Below are 15,225 nucleotides of genomic sequence, written 5' to 3' on the forward strand. Positions count from 1 at the left end.
AAATTTTACCAAACATTTTTTTAAAATTAACAAAAATGAGAACAACTCATTATTCGCACTGTCAACTAAAGAATTGCAAAATTCACAACTTTTCAGTCTTTCTCGGTATTTTTCGAAAAGTTGGTTGTAATATTTCATATGCCCAAATTTGACATCAAAAATAGCTTGTAAACGTATCAGAATTTAATAAATAATTTTCGGAATGTCATATTCCATTGGCATTTTTTGCCATTATTCTATATTGCATTTTATAATAAGCCTCCAGGTTAGTGGGCGGCCTATTGCCAACTTTTTCCTTCAGGTGTACCCATGAATTGGCGATGGGGTTAATATCTAGACATTGGAACCGGGTGTAAATGATTTTGGTACAGTTGTGTAACAACCAAGTCTTACATAAATTAGATTTATGCTTAGGGGCGTTGTCTTGGTAGTACTTATATTGCAATTTGTTTAATTTTCAGGGCCAACAGGCCTAAATTTCTTGACGCTTTTGGTTAAATCATGTTTTGAAACATCTAAATAAACTTCCTCTGTCATTATTTCCTCCAAAATCTGGATGTTACCAACGTCACTGCTTGGTGTACAACCCCATACCATAAATGACAGTTTTCCGAAATTTACGGTATATATTAAATTTTGATTTTCCATGGCTGTAAGGGGTTTTCGCAACACTTTTTGAGACCCATCGTGATAGTACAGCATAATTTTAGTCTCATCAGAAAATATATCGTCATGCCGATACTAAAGATGGCGTGAAAAGTTGTCTGTAACAAGTCTGAATAGTTTCTATATATTGTGCTTTGGGAGGGCAATGGTATTTACCTAGTCACTCGTGATGAGTGCTTGTTATTATGTAGCAATTTTCTGACTCTTCCATGTAACACACTTACTCCAAAATCATTTTTAATTAAAAAAATGCAATTTTCTGGTGCTGCTTTGGGCTCTTTCGTCAATTTCTTTAATCATTCTCCTGTCAATTCGTGTGGTTACTAGAGTTGGGCAATATAGTTCCTGGAGCGGATCGATCTTTCTAGTTCCTTTTGCCAAAAGGAACTAGTTCCTTAATATAGTTCCATCGTTCCAAATAGTTCCGAGAGCGATATAGTTCAATGCATCTTTCTCGTTCCATGTTCTTTTTATTTCCTTCATTCCAAATAGTTCCGGGACCGTTTTAGTTCAATGCATCTTTCTCGTTCCTCGTTCTTTTTATTTCCTTAATTCCAAATAGTTCCGAGAATGAAGTAGTTTAACGCATCTTTCTCTTTCTTTTTGTTTTCATTTTTTGGTGGATGAATTGACACAAAAATAAATAAATTGCAGCAATGTAACGAGGATGTAATTTACATTTATTTAACAATGTGGCCGCATCTGAATGATGAAGGAACCAAACGTGAAAGATCGAAGAAAGAAAATGAATTATATAAATGAAAGGAATTACAGTATGCAAAGTTCATATTCGTACACCCCTAAAACATTAATAAAATAGTTATTAATTCCATATTTTATGTGTAAATATGAAATAATTGATAGGAACTATCATAACGAAGAAAGATTTGAGAATAACAAAACAAATTTTTAATTTATTCCGTCATTTAGGTACAGATGGCGCCTGTGTGGGTGGCAAAGTTCGTATTCGTACACCTATAAGCACTATATATTTGGAGTTTTTTAAGAATTTTCAAAGCAAAATACCGCACAATTTTATTCTTTTCTTATGTTGGAATGCCTCTACTATAAAAATAAGTAAAAACAACGGTAATTTTATTAAAAATTTTGCATGAATAAAAAGTCGGACGAATATTTGAAATACTTAAGAAAAATGTTCTAGATATGATTAACTATTGCAAATTATTCCCGAATTTTGGGCGAAAATAGCTAACAGCAGTCCTTCTGTAACAATATTCGAGGTCCAATATGAAAATAAATGTCGTCAGCGTTTGGAATTGCAAAGAAACGTAATTCGGGCTTTGGAAAAGTAAACACATTTTTGGTTTTTACTTGGTGAAAATCGCAAGTTTCGTTTTATATTTGACATTAAATGTATTGAAGTTTTAGAATACGGTTTCGAAAATCATTTTGTGTCAAGAGATATCGGAAATAACGAGGAATAACAAATTTTTAAGGAAGAAAATTTACCCGAAAATAATGCATTTCTTCAAAAGGTTGCCCCACGTTCTTTCCTGGAAAATGTACTTCATTCTTTTGACATTTTTGTACTCATTTTGGATCCTTCGGTAAAGAAATATAATTTTCAAGAAGTACAAACCATTATTTTCGCAATTTTGGCAGCCATAACCCTCGATCATATTAAGCGTAGAATTTCATTCGTACGCAGACAGTATGAAAACTTGTACAGTTTAATTTTTCTTCATAATTTCTCACAGTTTTCGACACAAAATGATTTTCGAAACCGTATTCTAAAACTTCAATACATTTAATATCAAATATAAAACGAAACTTGCGATTTTCACCAAGTAAAAACCAAAAATGTGTTTACTTTTCCAAAGCCCGAATTACGTTTCTTTGCAATTCCAAACTCCGACGACATTTATTTTCATATTGGACCTCGAATATTGTTACAGAAGGACTGCTGTTAGCTATTTTCGTCCAAAATTCGGGAATAATTTGCAATAGGTTATCATATCTAGCACATTTTTCTTAAGTATTTCAAATATTCGTCCGACTTTTTATTCATGCAAAATTTTTAATAAAATTACCGTTGTTTTTACTTATTTTTATAGTAGAGGCATTCCAAAAGAAGAAAAGAAAAAAATTGTGCGGTATTTTGCTTTGAAAATTCTTAAAAACTCCAAATATATAGTGCTTATAGGTGTACGAATACGAACTTTGCCACCCACACAGGCGCCATCTATACCTAAATGACGGAATAAATTAAAAATTTGTTTTGTTATTCTTAAATCTTTCTTCGTTATGATAGTTTCTATCAATTATTTCATATTTACACATAAAATATGGAATTAATAACGATTTTATTCATTTTTTAGGGGTGTACGAATATGAACTTTGCATACTGTATATGCACGGCTGGAACTATATGAACTAAAGGAACTATATAAATGAAAGAGCCGGATATAGTTCCAATAGTTCCTTGTCCGGAATAGTTCCTTGGAACTAGTTCGTTCCGGAACTACACAACTCTAGTGGTTACTATTTTGGGCCAGCCTTGTAACGCCTTCCGTTTGAGCCTGGCTTCTTTCTTGGTACGGTATATTATGTTGGATACCCTTCTCAGCTTATGAGAGGTGACTTTAGGGATTTCTCTTTCGGATTTACCATTATTACAATTGGAATAGACCAAATGTAGCATATTTTCCGAAACCGTTTACCTGACTTTCTCTTTTTCTGATTATACTGCCTATGTTACACACACAAAAATTAATTGATGATCAAAAATTATGGATCTACATGTCCACATACCATAAAAATCCTTATTTGGAAAAAAAACGCGGGGAAAACACACGATTTTATTGCACATTAATTCATTTTGCAATTATTTAGTTGACACCGCAAAAACCAGGTACCTATCCGTTTTGCCCGTTGTTTTTGTTATTTCCGACCGATTTCTGAATTTGTTGGCTTGATGTTGTCATTGGACAAATTTGAATAATTTGCCATTCACCATAAAATGAAATTTAATGAATTGTGAATTATGTAGTTATAGTTTTAAGTACATTGAATTATCACCCTAGCGTTAAGTATATGAATTATTATATTTAGCACTGAACTATTGTTATTGAATAAGTATCCTAATTCTAAGCGGTTACTTTCGTCATTTCCCTATTTTGAATTGTTAAAACTTAACGAAGTAACCTAGGCTAAGCTTTAACCTTTTAGAAATTGCACACTTACTTTTACTTTCAAATCAACAAGCAAACGGTGAGCATCCTCTTCTCTACTCTCTTTTATTTGTCTCTTCTCTTTTTCCCAATAAAACAGAAACCTACGTTTTATAACGTTTTTCGAAATCTTTTCTTTTTATTTCATGCTATAAACATCATCATTAAAACAATATTATCTCCCTTTGGTTGAGAAATAATATTGTCACAACAACTACAATAATACAGTCCACTTAAAGGTTTTGGATTCCTCTTGGTTGTCTTTCCCTATCCTGGTTTGGAATCCCCCTCTCCACTCAGTCATTTTTATTCATGGTCCTTCGAGCCGGATACAAAGAAGCAGTGATCTTTTGTTATAAACAGCAACAACTATGAGGTAACTTCATCATACTTCTCGTACATACATTTATACCTGCGGTTCGGTAAGTGATACAACTTTTTTATTATTCTCCCCATAAGTGAAGTGATAGCCAAGCACAAAACATAGTGAAAAAAAATCAGTGAAAAAAAAAATATACATATATATGTACATACATCCCAAACGAGCGAAAATCAATAACTCATAAAATTAACGAAAAGAATTGCAATATTTTACAAGAATATATATGTACATACATACATACCTGCATGTTCAAGTGACTTGTGTTTGGCTAAGCATAAAAAAATAACATATTAAACTAACAACAACAAGGCATACATCAGAAAAAATATTACAGTGAGTGCAAAAAGAAAGTGTCAAACTTAGAAAATTAAAGCTGCAAATTGGTGGAAGTTGTGTAACAGTGTTTGTGTGTGAGTGGGAAAAAATCTGTCCGTCCGCATAAAAGTGACGTAATATAAAGAATATATATCGTGCCATTATTGTCTGTCTGCAAAGTAGCGGTGCCTATGTACAAAAGAGGTCAGTGAACCCGACATTTAAAATAAGTGCAAAAGAAGAGGAAGAAGAAGAACGGCGTTCCAAAAGTACATGAAGAAGAAAGTGGGAAATCGAATACTGCAATAAATAGTAAATCTATTCACATTTATTTACACGATACATAGATGCACATAAATAAATACACATATTTTACACAATATATGCGAAACAACACACACATACACACACGTACACACATAAAATTCTAAATTTTTTTAACAATTTCCATTTTCCATTTAAAAATAAAACGTTATTTGCACCCAATAATTACACTCATTTCACATTAAATCACCTTATACATTCTTTTCGAACTCACTGTAGTAATACAACATATACGGTCTTTTGACGCTCACTACACAACATAACAAAAAGAAAATATAAAACGAAAGGAAGATAACAAGAAATATCAACAACAAAATTCATCATTACCCATCAAACACACAGCATATACCCATCATATATACACACAAGCATACATATCTACATTAATAGCGGCAAACAGCTAAAGCAATAGCTGGATATTCTAACTACGTTGAGAGGCGCCAATCCAGCGCTGTAGTTAGAATAGAGAAACACAAAAAATAAGAGAAAACTAATTTCTCGTTGAATAAGGGGAAATAACCCACACAACCAAAATTAAAATTTTTAAAACATTTCATGATTTTTTCAACGCATATATTTTAACTAATAATACTCAACTAACCCGCATGTGTAGTATAGTACATACATTCATATATACATAAATATTTTTGATTCTTATCTGGGTTGCCATAAAATACAAAAAACATCTCGTTTTTTGTGGTAAGTGAAAACAAATATTTTCAAACATTTAAAAATTTATGTCTGTGCGAAAAAGTGGTTAGTAAATTCGTTGGCGAATTTACTACCCTTTTTTGATAAATTCTTGCGAAAATTACGACATTTTGGTCGAATTTTTAAATATTGTAACTTTTTTATGGGATTTTGATCCGAAAATTTTTTCTACAATTCCGATTACACGAATTGAGCAAGCTATTTGTTATCAAGCTTTAACCCATAGCTTATAACATTAGAGTTGCCAGTTGTTCTGTTCACTCATTTTTGGTCGAATTTATTAAAAATTTTTGGTCGAACTTTTTTATTGAATTTTTGATTCAGCTCCACGTCAAACATTTATTATAAGTGGAAAGCAACAAATCGTACTACGTGCGATAGAGTTGCCACTGTTCTTTATCATCCCAATTTGTTCTACTATTTTTTTTGGTCGGCTTACTTTATTGACTTTTTGAGTCAAAACATTTTCAAATCCAAAATTTTCGGGAAAATTTATTAAGATTTGAGAAACTCACTCATAATATTTGGGAAAAGTTGCCAGTTTTATCTGAACTTATTTTGGTCGATTTTGAATATTTGGTCATTTGATTATTTTTGGTCAAATTTTTTTTAATAAGGCTCTAGTTGGCGGGAAATTTTATTACAATCTGATTGTGTTACCCCGAAAAGAGTTGCCAATTCGTCGGATTGTCTCAATTTGGACGTTTAACTAGTTTCTCGAATTTGGTCATTTTTTTAAATAATTATTTTCTGTTGATAATCTGAATGATCCCTTCATCATTCTGATATTTTTTGTTAAATTTTGGTAAAGTTGTTCAGAATTGTCAGAGTTTAAAAAGTTATTTGAACATTTTTGGAAATTGTGCCTTTGACTATTTTTTGGTCGAATTTTTTGGTATTAATAATTCACTAATTTCTATAGCAATCGCCATTGTTTTTTTCTAATTTTTGAGCTGATATACCCAAGCAAGTCGCACATTGCAAAAATTGGTCGAATTTGTTATTTTTCGGTTTTGACTCATTTTTAATTTGGTCGTGTATATGCATATTTGAAGCAAGTTTTCCGCATTTTTCTTCAATAGATTGGTTTTCCTGCAACTTAGAATTCATTTATTGTGCAAAATTTCGCTTCAAGTTCACAAAAATAACAATTTGGTCGATTTAGCTATTTGGTCGGATTTACAATTTTTCCATTAAATACAAAGTTGCTCGGATTTTTAATTTGGGAGAATATTTTTTGAGTATTTAAAGTCGTCTTATTAGAAGTTTAGCTAATTTCAACAAAGTTGCTTTGGATAATTGTCCCCGCTCTTTTCATTCTTAAAGGTTATATAGTCACCCTTTAAAACTATTGCTTTGGTTTCGTAGTCACCCCTTAAAACTACTACTCTTTCTATTAGCAACTCCCCCTTTTCTTTTGTTCGAAAAAAGCTTAATTTGTTGATTTTAGCACTCTATTCAAAATGAGTTTAAACGCTTCTACATCCGAAGGCTCAAATAGCCAAATTTCAGACGGCGCTCGCCCTTCAGTCAGTTCCGCACACACATGTCCAGAGCAAAGTAAGTTCTTGTTTGAATGTGACCTTCTGCTCAATTTTTGTACTCAATTCGAGGCTAGTGACATTACTGATCAAACTGATACCGTTTTAGAGGTTAAATTGGAGGATTTAGAAAAACGATGGCAACGTGTTCAAAATGCCTATGAGAATTTAATACTTTCCCCAAAAGCGGCTGGTATCAAAGATTTCAAAGAGAATGCTATGGTAAATTTAAATGCAACCACCGAGGCCTACTATACTGCTAGATCACAGATTTTAGATATACTTAGGATATCAGGTGCAAATAATGTAAAAGCAAGGCAGAGTATTGTCCCTCCTCATTTTTCGCAAGCTATAAATCAAGCCCCCGTTACAAAGTCAAGCGTCTGTATCAAAGTGCCACCTTGCGATACTGAGGTATTTAAAGGAGGGTACGAAGAATGGCCGTCTTTCCGTGATATGTTCACGGCGGTCTACGCGGATCATCCCGAATTGTCTCAGGCTCAAAAACTGTATCATCTTAGGAATAAAACCAGAGGTCCTGCCGGTGCGATAGTCAAAAGATATCCGTTGTGTGACGATAATTTCAAATTGGCATGGGATGCTCTGAAGGCTAGGTATGAAAATAGGCGTGTTTTGGTCGACAATCAGCTTAAAATCCTATTTAATATCCCAGTTGCCACAAATGAAAGTAGCGAATCACTTCAGAAAATACATTCTACCGTTTCCGATTGCCTCAGTACTTTGAAAACTCTCAATGTTAATGTTGAAAGTTGGGACCCCATATTGATTCACCTTATTTCTACAAAATTGCCAGACGAAACCCTATCTCATTGGGAGCAATCTCTGAAGTCCCACAGAGAGTTGCCAACTTGGGCTCAATTAGATGAGTTCCTTGTAAATCGATTTGAAGTAGTTGAGAGAATTTCTAGCATTCGTACCACCAAACAAAATAACTCTGCCCCTTCTCAGAATTGTAATAGATTCCAAAATCAGCCGTCTCAGAATAGATCAATCACGTTATGTCCACTTTGTAATGGGAATCACGCAATAAGAGAATGTCAAGAGTTTCGACAACTTACCTCCCATCAGCGTTTAAGTTTTGTATTCAAAAATAAACTTTGCTCGAATTGTCTTTCCCCGTCTCACATCAAAATCAACTGCAAAAGTATCAATACTTGCATTATTTGCCACAAATCACATCATAGTCTTCTGCACGTCAACGATTCTTCTTCTCACGAAGATGGTACTGAAAATAAGTACAATCCCAATAAATCGTCTTCTAAATTCTCCCCAAAACAAAATTACTCGTCTCCTCAAGAAAAGCCATCAACGTCAAATAAAAAAGGCTCCAATGTTCAAGCTAATTTCTCTGCCAATAATGACATGATTCTCCTAAGAACGGCTCTAGTGCAAATTGAACATCTTGGGGAACTGTTCACTGTGCGAGCGTTAATTGACTCTGGGTCTCAAAGAACATTTTTATCTGAAAAAATCAGAAATCTTCTCAAAATTCCCACCATTCGAAGCCATTTTGAAATTTCTGGAGTTGGAGGTCAACAACAAGTTTCTGATAAAGAGTGTGAGTTGACTATTGTCTCTAAAAAGTGTGATGTTCGATTCTCTATATCTGCTATTATCCTTCCCAAGGTAACAAAGCCAGTGCCGGCTCTTTCCTTTGAAATTGCACACCCATCTGATCTCAAAGAACTAGATTTGGCAGATCCACACTTTAATAAGTCCTCACAAATAGACCTCATACTTGGTAATGACGCCGACAGATTTATAAATCTTGAAGGCATTAAAAAGAATATTTGTGGCAATACTTCCGCTTATAAAACTATATTCGGTTGGGTTTTAAGTGGACCCATTAAAACCGAAAGTGTTCAACTCTTCTCCACTACAATAATTGAAAAAAATGAACCTCCAATAAGCGAATTGCTAAGGAAGTTTTGGGAACTAGAAGAAGTTCCAAATGTACCAAAAGTCTCCACAGCAGACCAGTTCTGTGAAAAATTTTATAATAAAACCACTTCACGTTCACCTGATGGGCGTTACATTGTTCGGCTTCCTTTTAAGAAGGAATTTGCTGACTCAATTTATCTCGGCTCGTCTCGTCTCATTGCATTGGCACAATATGCTCGAATGGAAAAAACTTTATCTCATGATCTTGACTTACGTACCGAATACAGCTCGGTTTTAAACGAATATGTCGCGTTAGATCATGTAGAAGAATGCTCGTCTCGAGAAGTCTGTATTGATAACAAATACAACTCCTATTATCTTCCTCATCACGCTGTTGTTCGCCCCGAACACAAATCAACGAAAGTACGAATTGTTTTTAATGCATCTCGCAAAACAAAGTCCGGTTATTCGTTAAATGATGTTCTCCATACCGGCCCAACTCTCCAAACAGATTTAACGTCTGTAATTTTAAATTGGAGAAAGTACCCTTATGTCTTTAGTGGAGACATCCAAAAAATGTACAGACAAATACTCGTACATCCTCATGATAGACCCTATCAGCGCATTTTATTCCGTCAAGATGACGAAGGCCACATAAAAGATTACCAACTTAAGACTGTAACGTTTGGTGTGAATTGTGCGCCGTTTTTGGCGATCCGTACACTTTTGCAATTGGCAAAAGATTCCGAAGACCAATATCCTGATGTGGCAAAAATTTTACGGCAAGAAACTTATGTCGACGATATTCTCTCTGGCAGTTTCTCAATTGAAGAAGCTATTCAAAAGCAAAACGATCTTATTAATGTTCTTAAAAGTGCTGGTTTTCCTCTGAAAAAACTTACCGCTAATGACCAAAAAATTTTGGCTAATATTGACACCGAAGATTTATATGATTGCGATTTCCTCCGCTTACATGAATCAAGTTCGACCAAAACATTAGGTATGAAATGGAATGCATTCTCAGATCAGTTCTCATATTCGCTTGGCTCACTTTCGACGAACTCCTCTATGACTAAACGCATGGTTCTATCGGCTGTTGCACAGTTATTCGATCCTGCAGGGTGGATTGCCCCAATTATTATTCGGTCGAAAGTTTTAATGCAACAGTTATGGTTAGAAGGTATTGATTGGGACGATAATTTAAGTCCAGAGTCTCAATCGAAATGGAACAATCTCGTCTCCGATTTCCAAAATATATCATCGATTACTATTCCTAGGTGGATTCAGTATTATCCGACTGATTGTGTGGAAATCCACGGATTTTCAGATGCGTCTCAAGCCGCATATTGCGCATGTGTGTATGTTAGATGCCAGAATAACAAATCTGTAGTGTTCTCCAATTTGCTAGTTGCAAAAAGCAAGGTTGCTCCTCTTCAACCTGTCTGTTTACCAAGACTTGAGCTCAGTGGAGCAGTTCTTCTCGCAAAGTTGGTTAATTATGTGATTTCTACTTTCGATTTTAACTTCACAAGTATAACTTTATGGACAGACTCAACAATTGTTTTAGGTTGGATGTCAAAACCTCCTTGGTCATGGGAAACTTTTGTTGCCAATCGCACGGCTCAGATTCTGGAATTAGTTCCAAATGGTGTGTGGCGTCATGTACCCACGCATGACAATCCAGCCGATCTTGGCACCAGAGGATGTAGACCTCAAGATTTAGTGACAAATCCTTTATGGTTTAATGGTCCCAAATGGCTAACAAACCCCCATTCTGAATGGCCCAAGAAAAATCCAATAGCTATCCCAGATATGGGAAAACGTGCAAACGTACAAGCTATGGTAGCCGTTGAAGAAGATACCGATTTATTGAACCCATTTTCCACTTATCATAGAGCTCTGAGAGTATTCTCATATGTATATCGGTTCTACAACAACTGTTTAAGCAGGAGTAGAAATTCCCCCAAAATTATTTCCCCGCAGTTTTCACACTCTGAAACTTTTTCGGCCAAATATGGACTGATATATTTTTATCAGCGCAAATTTTATGAGCAAGAATGTAAGGATTTGGAAGACGGCAAAGATATTTCACTCAAAAGCCCTTTAAAATCCCTTAATCCGTTTTTAGATCACAACAACATTTTGCGTGTTAATGGTAGATTGGCCAACGCAGATCTTCCCTATAATGAACGACATCCCATGATAGTTTCTGGAAATTCTCGCTTCTCTCGGTTGTATTTATTACATTTACACTTATGTCTGGCTCATGCAGAGTGTAATCAAATGTGCAGGATGGTCCAAAACGAATTTTATATATCTCGTCTCAAACCTAGAGTGAAAAGCATCATTCATAAGTGCAAAACATGCATCATTTTCAAAAAGAGACCTTGTACCCAGATTATGGCCCCATTACCTCCAGAAAGATGCGCTTTGACTCCCCCTTTTCATATAACTGGTATTGATTTTGCAGGCCCCTTTGAAATTAAGAGTTCCACTTTGAGAAATGCTCCCATTCTAAAAGGTTACGTTTGCTTATTTGTGTGTTTTGCAACCAAAGCTATCCACTTAGAGCCATGCACTGAACTCTCATCTGCGGCTTTCGAGGCGTCCTTTGCTCGATTCGTTGGGAGGCGAGGACTACCCTTTCGGATAGTATCTGATAATGGGAAGAATTTCATTGGTGCTAGCAGAAAGTTGCTTAGAGAATTTTCGCATTTTATTAAAGCTGTTCCCAGTGAGATTGCTGGCAAATATTCTACTCACGGGTTTGAATGGCGTTTTATTCCACCACATGCACCTCATATGGGTGGCTTGTGGGAATCAGCTGTAAAAAGCTTTAAGCACCATTTTAAACGGATAGCAGGAGCACACAGATTTACGTTTGAACAATTTGCGACCGTTTTAGCTCGTATCGAAGGTGTTCTCAATTCTCGCCCCATTTCTGCTGTCTCTGAAGATCCTTCTGACATTACCGCCTTAACTCCAGGACATTTTCTTAGAGGTTCCCCAATTATGGCACTACCCGAACCAATATCAGAAAATCTATCTCTTGTAAATAGGTGGATTAAACTAAAAGCTATTCATCAGCAATTCGCAAGAAGATGGAAAGAGGATTACTTAAAATCTCTACATAAACGCTACAAATGGAAAAACTCCACTCCCAATTTAAAACCTGACGATCTAGTTGTCGTAATGGACGATTTACTACCACCGAGCGAATGGCGGTTAGGTAGAATCGTAACAACACATTCTGGTAGTGATAGTCACGTGAGAGTGGCTGAAATTAAAACAGCTTCTGGTATAATTAAAAGACCAATTGTCAAACTTTGCTACTTACCTCTTCTCGATTCAGATACGTAACGTTATAGTGCTCATTTCATATACCACCCTTCTCATCTCTACTCAAACTCGTGTCATTCTCTACTCAAGTTGTCTCATTCTCTAACTCTTCTCACTTGCTACTCTAAAATACTTTTCTCAAGCTCGTCTCATACGTCACTTTGAAGAACGAGTAATATATGCGCTCAATGAATTATCTCGTCTTATACTCGTTTACTACACATGCACATTATCATTTCCATTTCCACCATGCCATTACACTTTACTAACAATGTTTTACATTGTAGGTCTCGTCGCAACTCTAGCACTCGGGAACTGTACCAGTGTGTCATATGTGATAGAAGCCATGCCTTGCGCTTCTGTCCAGAGTTCGTTCTGATGCGAGTGGAAGACCGAAGGAAGGTAGTCCGAGACAATGATTATTGTATGAACTGCCTCGCCCGAAGCCATCAGGTGCGAAGATGCCACTCTAAAGTTGTTTGCAAGAAGTGTGGCAGCCAGCACCACTCAATGCTGCACCCAGAGCCCTCTTCCACTGCCATCGTTCGCCATGAAGACTCCCAAGAGCTGTCACGAGCAACGATACACGAGCGAGTCGTACCGCCCAACTCCCCAAGCCGACACAGAAAGCAAACCCGCTCAGGACATCAACCTAGGCAGCAACATAGACCAAGACAGCGCCAAAATTGTCAACAACAACACCATCGGTCGAAACGCCAGCAACAAAAACGCCACCGTCAGCAACCGAAACGTGAACAAACACAGCGTCAACAATCCCAACCGCAACATCATCCACGCTCAAGCGGCCGCCAGCAAAATTACCGTCACCACAATCCACAGCCCAATCGCCCACAAAACAACCACCAGCAGCGCCCACGTAACAATCGTCAAGCTCACCAGTCTCAATCACGCAACATGCAGCTAAAGGCGCCAAGAAGCAGTGTCCTTATGCCAGATCAGTTGGTGTTATCCCAGGCAATCAAATCGTTGGCTGAAGTCATGTGCGTCGCCTCATCAGTTGCACAAGTGCAAGGCCGGCGCCATGGACAAATTTGAATAATTTGCCATTCACCATAAAATGAAATTTAATGAATTGTGAATTATGTAGTTATAGTTTTAAGTACATTGAATTATCACCCTAGCGTTAAGTATATGAATTATTATATTTAGCACTGAACTATTGTTATTGAATAAGTATCCTAATTCTAAGCGGTTACTTTCGTCATTTCCCTATTTTGAATTGTTAAAACTTAACGAAGTAACCTAGGCTAAGCTTTAACCTTTTAGAAATTGCACACTTACTTTTACTTTCAAATCAACAAGCAAACGGTGAGCATCCTCTTCTCTACTCTCTTTTATTTGTCTCTTCTCTTTTTCCCAATAAAACAGAAACCTACGTTTTATAACGTTTTTCGAAATCTTTTCTTTTTATTTCATGCTATAAACATCATCATTAAAACAATATTATCTCCCTTTGGTTGAGAAATAATATTGTCACAACAACTACAATAATACAGTCCACTTAAAGGTTTTGGATTCCTCTTGGTTGTCTTTCCCTATCCTGGTTTGGAATCCCCCTCTCCACTCAGTCATTTTTATTCAGTCATTAACAAGTAAATAAACCGATATTTACAAAAAGCCCAACATTATTGAAAGAATTTCTTGTAGTAATTCCTAATTAAACATCTAAATTTTTAAAAATTCATCGTTTGCAATAGTATAGTTGACTAACTGTAATTAGATAAACAAACACGATTCTCACAGGTAAAGTCAAACAAAAACAACCTGTAACTTTCGCGAATTCCTTGCAAATTACCCCATATTCTCTTGTCCGATAGGTACAATAAATATAAACATAAAATTCACGAGTTTATAAAGAAAAACAAAAAATTGCAATAGTGTCAAAAGTTCCTAATATGCTCCAAAATGGCGCGATTTGAGAACAAATTGGTCCAGAACGGTTTGATAATTGGCCTGTTCCCGTACATTATAAAGTGGCAAAAGTCGTAAAAGTTGTAAAAGTCGTAAACGATTTTCATATAAATTTTGTGTACGGGAACGAAAAATGTGTAAAAGTGGTAAAAATTGTAAAAACTTTTTAGTTCTGGAACAGAGCTAATGGTTTTTAATTAGGTTACAAAAAAATAAAAAATTTAATGAAAAGCAAATATGCTGTTATAACAGATAAAATTGAAAAATGCATTACTGAACTTCAATGTATTTGGTGCGGAAACTTTTTTCGCGATAGAGAAAAATTTACACCATATTTCGTAATAGTTTTCCATGCTCTACACGGCTATGTGGTGGTATTTTTTTGGTTATAGCCCTAATATACATATGTCTAAAAAAATTAAACTAATTAATGGACTATAAGAAATTAATATTAATTTTCCCTTAAAAACTCTGTTGTTTGTTTTGCATAAATAAATATCACATGATTCATAAAAATCAACATTAGGGACTTTGTCGACCTATTTTATGCTGTGTATATTTTAGAAATGGTGTAGTGGGGGGATTCCCTAATTCATTTTTCAGTTACCAACAAAATTAAAACGCAATATTATGATTGAAAATTATAAATAAACAGCCCAATCATGAGCATTCTTGCGGAATAGATTTTTCTCTATAGAACATTCCTTCTATCATGAAAAATGCGAATTTCATCATTGAATTTGGCAGCACTGTAGGGTCTTTTTCATACCTTGTGTGCCATAATTGTTGTGAAAACAAAGAGAAAAACTTAAAGGGGGTTTATCATGAATGATATTTCCCCGTAAGTTTTGTCTTTCTGCCGTTGCAACTTAAGGGAGAAGGTGAAAAAATTCACGGGGAATTGCCGTAATAAGTAACATCT

General features: G+C 35.5%; 1 protein-coding gene across 3 annotated transcripts; it reads left to right on the forward strand.

Moving 5' to 3' along the window:
• The first annotated feature begins 3,874 nt into the window (after window positions 1–3,874).
• LOC141402378 (uncharacterized) lies at window positions 3,875–13,790 on the forward strand. 3 transcript variants are annotated; one of them, XR_012412616.1, is made up of 4 exons: window positions 3,875–3,897; window positions 4,097–4,233; window positions 4,317–4,866; window positions 12,659–13,790. XR_012412616.1 is itself a non-coding variant. In XM_073983445.1 (3 exons), exons 2-3 carry the CDS (start codon window positions 4,229–4,231, stop codon window positions 13,425–13,427), a joined length of 774 nt encoding a protein of 257 aa, XP_073839546.1. In that variant the 5' UTR covers window positions 3,875–3,897; window positions 4,097–4,228; the 3' UTR covers window positions 13,428–13,790. The 3 variants fall into 3 exon arrangements, 2 of the variants coding, with proteins under 2 accessions (XP_073839546.1, XP_073839545.1); XM_073983445.1 differs by lacking the exon at window positions 4,317–4,866; XM_073983444.1 differs by lacking the exon at window positions 4,317–4,866 and having other exon boundaries at window positions 3,875–4,233.
• Window positions 13,791–15,225: the final 1,435 nt, after the last annotated feature.

The sequence above is a fragment of the Musca autumnalis genome, unplaced genomic scaffold, assembly GCF_047663935.1.
Source record: "Musca autumnalis isolate F117 unplaced genomic scaffold, ASM4766393v1 scaffold_4, whole genome shotgun sequence".
Classification (NCBI taxonomy): domain Eukaryota; kingdom Metazoa; phylum Arthropoda; class Insecta; order Diptera; family Muscidae; genus Musca; species Musca autumnalis.